This window comes from Triticum urartu, chromosome 4A (genome assembly GCF_056163025.1).
Source record: "Triticum urartu cultivar PI428250 chromosome 4A, HENAU_Tu73, whole genome shotgun sequence".
Lineage (NCBI taxonomy): Eukaryota > Viridiplantae > Streptophyta > Magnoliopsida > Poales > Poaceae > Triticum > Triticum urartu.
In genome coordinates this window covers 77,673,326-77,680,888 of record NC_141876.1, presented here as the reverse complement: position 1 = coordinate 77,680,888, position 7,563 = coordinate 77,673,326, and the positions used below count along the sequence as shown (strand labels likewise).

At 40.5% G+C, this 7,563-nt stretch overlaps 1 protein-coding gene across 1 annotated transcript; it reads right to left on the bottom strand.

The window, feature by feature from the left end:
* Nucleotides 1–895: 895 nt before the first annotated feature.
* On the bottom strand, nucleotides 896–7,306 carry LOC125530342 (RING/U-box superfamily protein). The gene is made up of 14 exons (XM_087517834.1): nucleotides 7,116–7,306; nucleotides 6,818–6,971; nucleotides 6,257–6,351; nucleotides 5,458–5,611; nucleotides 5,246–5,381; nucleotides 5,070–5,156; nucleotides 4,185–4,278; nucleotides 3,669–3,773; nucleotides 3,212–3,312; nucleotides 3,042–3,107; nucleotides 2,863–2,950; nucleotides 2,282–2,342; nucleotides 2,134–2,197; nucleotides 896–1,224 (listed from the first exon to the last, which is right to left on the bottom strand). Exons 1-14 carry the CDS (start codon nucleotides 7,189–7,191, stop codon nucleotides 1,096–1,098), a joined length of 1,410 nt encoding a protein of 469 aa, XP_087373960.1. The 5' UTR covers nucleotides 7,192–7,306; the 3' UTR covers nucleotides 896–1,095.
* Between the last annotated feature and the right edge of the window lie 257 nt (nucleotides 7,307–7,563).

Here is a 7,563-nt window from a genome sequence, read left to right as displayed (position 1 = left end):
AGTTGGCAAGGCGACGCCACACTTTGGGGTGAAGAACTTTTCATCGTCGTTGCGGTGTTATGGCGTTGGTGTAGTCGCTGTGATTCTGTGTAAGGTGCAACGGGTAAGCTCACCACGTAGAATACAATATTAGCACACCTTGATGCTTGTGTGCAATCAAATATGTATGTGTGAGTTTAGATGATGCAGGACGCCAAATACCGTATCCAAACCTACTCTCTAATGCAGACAGAGGATATGCAGGCAACTAAACTAGGTGCGGATATTGGTTTTTAATCTATTTTTTCTCAGTCAGACCCAGCTGGAAAGTGTATGCAATGCACAGAAAAACTGAGATGACAACCCCAGTCCTCTCCCGTCGCCTCATTGCAGATTAACTATGGGATTTTCTCCAAGTGGTTAATCTCCGTGTCGGATTTTGCAAGTTATGATATTTGGCGGCTGCTTACGGTTTCAAACTGACATAGACCGGAGGCGCTCATGTCCACAATCGCCTGAAACCGACGCTCGTGCCAACGAGTTGTGCGACAAAGATGGGTTGAAAACTTGATGCCGCTGCTACTGTGCACATGGCCATCTCCTCTTGGCCATCTCATTCTCATGCTTGAGAAACGAAAGCGATAGCCCAGTTGTGCATCCTTGGAACCATACATACCCCCTAACCTGCCGACAGAATGCCAACTCAGCTACACCCCATTGGAGCCACACAGGAAAGATTAAACAGATCCTAACAAGCACCAGCTTCGCCTTCTCCTTCAGATGAAAGCACTCTGTCCTATGCTAAACCCATGCTCATGTGCGAAAAACGGCGATTTTTCTAGCACACGCCAAAGGCACATCAGCTTGCGCATTGGTTGCCACAGCACATGAAAAATGACATGAGCTCCAGGAGGTGAGCTTGGCCGTGAAGGGAATACAACATAAACATGACAGTTTGGAACATGGAATGTATGCCACATTGGATGATGAAGGGAAACAAACAGTTTAGTATGGTCTACCACACAAATCAAACTCGGAAGGTGTGTGTGTTGCTCTATTATGTACATACAATCTTCTCTGTTGCTGGAGAAGCGGCTTCAAGAGACATCAGGCAAGTTAGGGGTTGCCTCTCGTCGGACGGCATACATGGTTCAGCTTCTTGGCATGGTCCTGTCGATGGTGCTGGGTACGGCACATGAAACCGTACCAGCAACTATCCCTGTCAGCAGCATCAGCTGGAAGAAGCTGCAAAACAAACATCCCCATCACCATCAAGAGACTGATAGGATACATGAAGAATAAATAAGGAATGCAGGGGGGAGGGGGGTATGCAGTTGTTAAGGCACTGATTCAACAAAACAGCTGTATCAGAAATCTCTTGCTTCAGATAATCTGTCGGATTCAAACAAGATTAACTTGGAACTGGTGATCATACCATTTTATGCAACCCTTTTAATAACTTATCTCAATATATCAACCGTGCCTTGATACTGTTGTCAGCTTGGGAGGAATTCTATGCTTATCAAAATGAATTACTACTAGTTTAGGCCCATACCAAACAAACAGGTAGGGAACAACAGGAAAATCAGACAGTTAAAAACCATTTAGTAATGTATATTATATAATGGTCTGAGATGTAACGGCTTTTATGCTCTTGGGGAAACCAGCATATACTACATTTCACAAAGCTGTAAGCCTTAAATTTATCGTATTTAAATGACCAATCTGCATTCAGTACCATGTACCTAGTATTCTACTGGATCATTGTAAAGGCTTTTATTCTAGTTGGCAAAGCAACTCCGGGAGTAGTATATGGTAAGTCTTGTGGACATCAATTTTTGTATCAACTCTGGGAGTAGTACTCCCTCCGTCCGAAAATACTTGTCATCAAAATGGACAAAAAGGGATGTATCTAGAACTAAAATATGTCTAGATACATCTCCTTTTATTCATTTCGATGACAAGTATTTCCGGACGGAGGGAGTATATGGTAAGTCTTTTGTGGACATCAATTTTTGTATGTCAACTAAATAAGTATACTTACAGCATTGACATCTCACTACAAATAGTGGAAGGCATATCTAACATAAGCTAACCGATTAGCATAAGCTCATGAAAGTACGAACTGACTGTAAGAGTTAATAGTATACATACATTTCTGGGGGTTGACACGCGGAACCAATACAGCAGAAAATCAACGAACTTGTTGTAGCAATGGCTGCATTCATTTGAATCAACAAAATCAGCAAAGGCACCAAGACGAAATCAAGAAACTATTCTTGTCAACTCAGGAAGCAATTACTTGCAAAGGTATGTCCTGGAAGTAATTGCCTCAACATTATTCAGTTGCAGCCTTGAGCGATCTGCATGCAGCAAGAGCATCATATCGATAATGATTCAAATATGATATATATCAGAACGTTTCCCTATCAAAAAGATATATGTGGGCACACGCAACAGGAGTATAGTCCTCCGTTCCAAAATAATTGAAGTTCTAGGTTTGTTCCTTTTATGTTTGACCAACTCTATAGAAAGATGTGCTAAAATGTACAACACCAAATACACATAGTACAAAAATATATTCCGCAAAGAATGTCATGAGAGTAATTTGGTGTTCTAGATGTTACTATATTTTTCTAGACTTGGTCAAACTTAAACAAGTTTGACTTAGGGCAACCCAGAAGTTCAATTGTTTGGAACGGAGGTAGTATTGCATAAACCAGGTGCCAAATAACACTCAAAGTAAGCTTCTTCAAATCATGCAAAGTCATATAGACCAGTATTTTATCATGTCAAGATAGAATTGAAGGTTTTAAGATAATTTCTTCACAGCTATCACATATGCACCAAAACAATATTCAACTGAAATAAACAGAACATTACCAAGTTCCTTATTGTCAAACTTTGCTATCCACTCAGAGATTACAGCTTGCAACGTTTTGCCAGATTTCTGTATGCACCTTTCTGTGATCTAGAGAGGAGAAACCACAGTTCATTCACACATGAAAGTACCATCAAGGCCATAAATGATAAGGGATAAGATCAAGATGGAATATTCCTACATCTTTTTCATATGGATTTCCCCCATGAAGCGTGTCCGGAAGTCTAGAGATATGGTGCTGAGAGATCTGGAATAGTATGCACACATCATGTCAAAACATTGCAATTGATGTGTATGATGATGAGAAGGTACATCAGGGCTTTAAAATATAGCAGAGACAGATTGGCTTACCATCCTGAAAGTTTCCTGGTTGCAGATTAGATTACAATGACTTGAATTCACTCCTTGGGAATACCAATAAGCTCCACAAAATGATCCATCACACCCCAAACCTGCAATATATGTATGGTAGGTCAGCGCCAAGAGTGGTGTCATAAAACTAAAGTAAAGTAGGAAGAAGAGCAGTCAAACTGCTCATAGTGACTGCAGCTTAAGAAATTTACTGAGAAGCAAGTAAGAATAATGCTTATGCTATTCATGCAGATTTATGCAATAGAATAGCCTTAAGGAAACTAACTAATGACGAGTATCTAAGGAAGGCCAAGAATAATATAAAAACACCAAATTTGCAGTTCAATGATGTAGCACTGCATCAGTAGTGTTGTAGTGTTAAATAGCATATCAAATGAACAAAATAATATAATGCATGCAATTAACAAGAATACAGACGATCAAAATCGGCAATTACATTTTTGTATACTGGTGTTAGGCCTAGCTGGCATCATTCCTCCACATCCATTACACTGTATGTGTGCTGCTCGGGGACTGCATCTAAATCCAGCAAATTCTGTACCTGCAATAGTCACATGTTCAAAACACAAACAAACATATGAAACAAGTAGACGCTGGAAGCTGAATAAAAATCTCAATTAACTATATCATTGCTCTGTTCTCTTTTAGAAGCTGTTTAGGAGTAACCCGTTGAAAACTTCAACTGATAATAAGAAGTTAAAAACAAAAGTAAGAACTGCTTTTGTCTTAACCATATCAATGCAAAACGAATGCACCCAGTCTGAGCTCATGTGAAAAATGCACACACACACACACACACACACACACACACACACACACACACTGTTATTGTATCAAGGGAACAACTTTGATAGTTATGAAAAAAAATCTCCAGATTCTGAAAATCTGAAGGCGAGCATGTACTAATATATGTTGATCAAGATGATATTCAAAGTGATATTCCCATATTTACCACATTGAGGACATGGAAATTCAGCATCGTTGCTTTCATCACTTGCAGGTGGCAAAGGGCGCTTTCTTGATTGATTTTTCTGTTTTCCCAAAACCTACGGCGTGAAATAACATGCCACCAACTATTTAGATTCTTGGGAATGGAGAAAGACCATATATATAGAACAAAAATATACTGGTAAAGTAGAAAATATATTAAAGGAACCATCTATGAACGCAGGCTCAGTAGGTTTAGCAAGGAGCAATTGTCACAAGGTACTCAATGGTTGCAATGATACATTTTAACTAAAAGACGAGCAAACTTATGAAGACAACTACAGAACTTTTCATCCAATGGTACACCTGTGAATTCTTTAAAAATATTCAAATCATAACATGCTAGGTAAATATTCATTCTGCAGGTCCCATATTCCATGAATTCCCTTGCTAAAACGTTAAGATAAACTGCTATATTCCTGTTGAATCTTAAAATTTCACCAACAAATTCACACATCAAGTTCACAAATCGAGACTAACCTTAGAATTCATACAAAAAAAAAAGTGACAGATAAGTTGTATTACAGACCTCACAAAAACGTGCTATTTTCAGACCACGGTAAGATGTCCAATTTATCATGTCACAGCCTTGAATGGCTTGTATTAAGATGCTGCTAGTGATAATTGATAGATTAGCTAACCAGTTAAGTCCATGAGACTCAACTGTAAATTAAATAACTTAATCGGCGGTTTAGCTACAAAGAAACTAATGCGGGCATTTGATGAAGGGTGAGGTTTTCTTACAAAAAATCAGATAACCATGACTAAAATATGACATACTGGCGCCAGAACTGATGCATGTAGAAAATAGTGAACACCGGCAATTCTTACAGTAAGGTTGTAAACTCACAAGATTCGATTTAACTGAGGCATATGACTCTAACAACGCGATCTCATCATCAGACCGCTGTAGTGACGAAAAAGCTTGTAGTATAGCCTACAAAAAAACAATGAAAGAAAATCTAGCCCACCAATAACAATTTCAGGAACAAAATTCAAGACAGACATTAGCAAAAATTATGGTACCTCTTCAATATTATGAAGGAAGTGATTCCTTCCAACTGATTGCACTGATGTCCTACATTGTGGACAGGCAGCACTCTGGCTTTTATCGCGCGACTTGCTCGAAGACCTTCTCAACCACTCTGAGAAGCAGCCATTGCTAAATTGGAAAGGAGAAAGGATCAACACCTAGACTTAAAAAAAACTGAGATTGGCTAAGAAAGCTAGAAAAGTACCAGAAGTTGTGGAAGCAGGGAGCAACAGTAACAACATCATGCCACAAATTCAAGCATATGCTGCATTTTGCATTCTCAATATCGAGTAAAATCTTAACATTGTTTTTGTCATGGTCCTTTGCAGCTGTTATATCAAAGGTATACACTAAATGACCTGGAAGAAAAATAAATCATGAGTGTGTTACAAAATAATCCAGTTCATCTGTTCAGAATTAGAGAAGCATGAAAATTAGAGCCCTCCTAAAAGGTAAAGATTTGCTGATCCACAAGTACAAGGACTCTGTATTAATTTAATGTGGCTACAGCCTTTGCAGGTTTGACAACATTCTAAGAATATGAGTGGTAGGTTTGCAGATAGTGAGGAAGTACTGGTTTGTTGAGCAAGAAATTATTCAAGACAATCTGAATGTTGTCAGTATATACTTACAATAACACATGATATTTTTTCCTTTTGCAGATATGGAGTTCTTCAGAGTTCAGGATCACATAAATAAATGTAAAATTGTAGCATACACATGTTTCACTTTGTAAACGTAGGAGTTACCTTACACAGAATGATAATCTTAGCTACATAAGAATTAAAAATGATCAAAGAATGCAGATTTAGTGAAAAAGGCACAAAATTTTGTTAAGCTTCATAAGGCACAAAATAGTTATGCAAGTAATGGAAAGGGGTTATGCCCGGTTCAAAAAAAATAAGGCACAAAATATATATTTTCCTCTCCAAGGAAAAGGGATGTAGAACATGCAGTGGAACTAATCCGTGGAGCACAAACTGAAAATAGGAAACTGATATGACCTTCTTCCTGGGGTCCTGGGACAATCTTGCTCCCTGGTTTAATGTCAACTAATTCTTGTTGGATAACTCTTCCATCAACAATAATTGCATCCGAGCTTTATCAAATGGTACATGGACAATGGCAAAGTATGAACGTTAGCAAGAATATAATAATAATGGTATACAAAACACACAAGGATGACATGGCAAGCATGAAACATTAACAAGAGTCTGATAAAACAGTAAAAGGTACCAGAATTTATAAGTTACAAGGAGCATGGATACACTAGTACAGCTTAAGAAAAGAAAAAGAAAAAGAGGCGCCTTTCTCACAAGTCAAAATTCTCTCTATCGATTCGCACCATTTCGAACGAAATCGAACCTTAAATCGCCGAAACAGAGTCCAAACACATCCAAAATTTACATTCTATCGCGCTCCCCTCACAAGAACAAACATGCAACAACAGTACCAATCTTACAGCACCAAAATAGGACCTTAAAACCACACCAAAACCCGCACATTCCCAACAAGGCGCATTCCATGAGATCGACATCGCCCCAAAGAAGTACCACGGATCATACCTGAGGTTCCGGATCGTCGCCGACGAGGCGTCGCCGCCGCGCCTAATCTCGCACCACGCGAGCTCCTCCCCGCCTGCGGCGGGGGCGACCAGGGAGCAGACCACGGCGTCGCCCTCTGCGACGGCCACCTCCGGGTAGGCAGAATCCGCGGGCACTGAAAAGGAATGCACGGGACAGACCAAGAAATCGGAAAGAATCAAGAACCGTGCGGTCGAAGGAACCCAAGAGAGGAGGGGGGGGGGGGGGGGGGGGGGGGGGTGGGGATGGAGGGATTAGTTGGGTTGAACAGGCCCGATACCTAGCTTCGCCCAGACGCCTGCGGCGGCCGGGGAAGACGCGGACGGGTTGGAGTTGGAGCACTCGCCGGAGTCCATGAGGGCAGGGAGCCGGCGGGGAAGGAAAAGGTAGGAGATGACGTGCGTGCAGCGACGCCGGCGCGTGTGCGTGCAGGGGACTTCGCTTCAGTTCAGAGTTCGGGTTTGGCTGCCTCGTGTACGGACCTCTTTTTTATCTGTAAAATGTAAAAAACGTCGGGTTTTTAACCAGGACAAACTGAACGTCTTTTACACTAGCACAAATGGAAATTACCATCCGCGTGACAACTAAATTTGGAAATTGTCTTTTTTTTTGAATAAGGGAGGCGCCTACGGTGACTTCGTAAGATAATAAGCCGTCTTAGTCTATCAAAGGTGCAGGTGCTCGTAGCAGTAGGATATGCGTATGTGCGTTCATAGAGGTGAATGTAT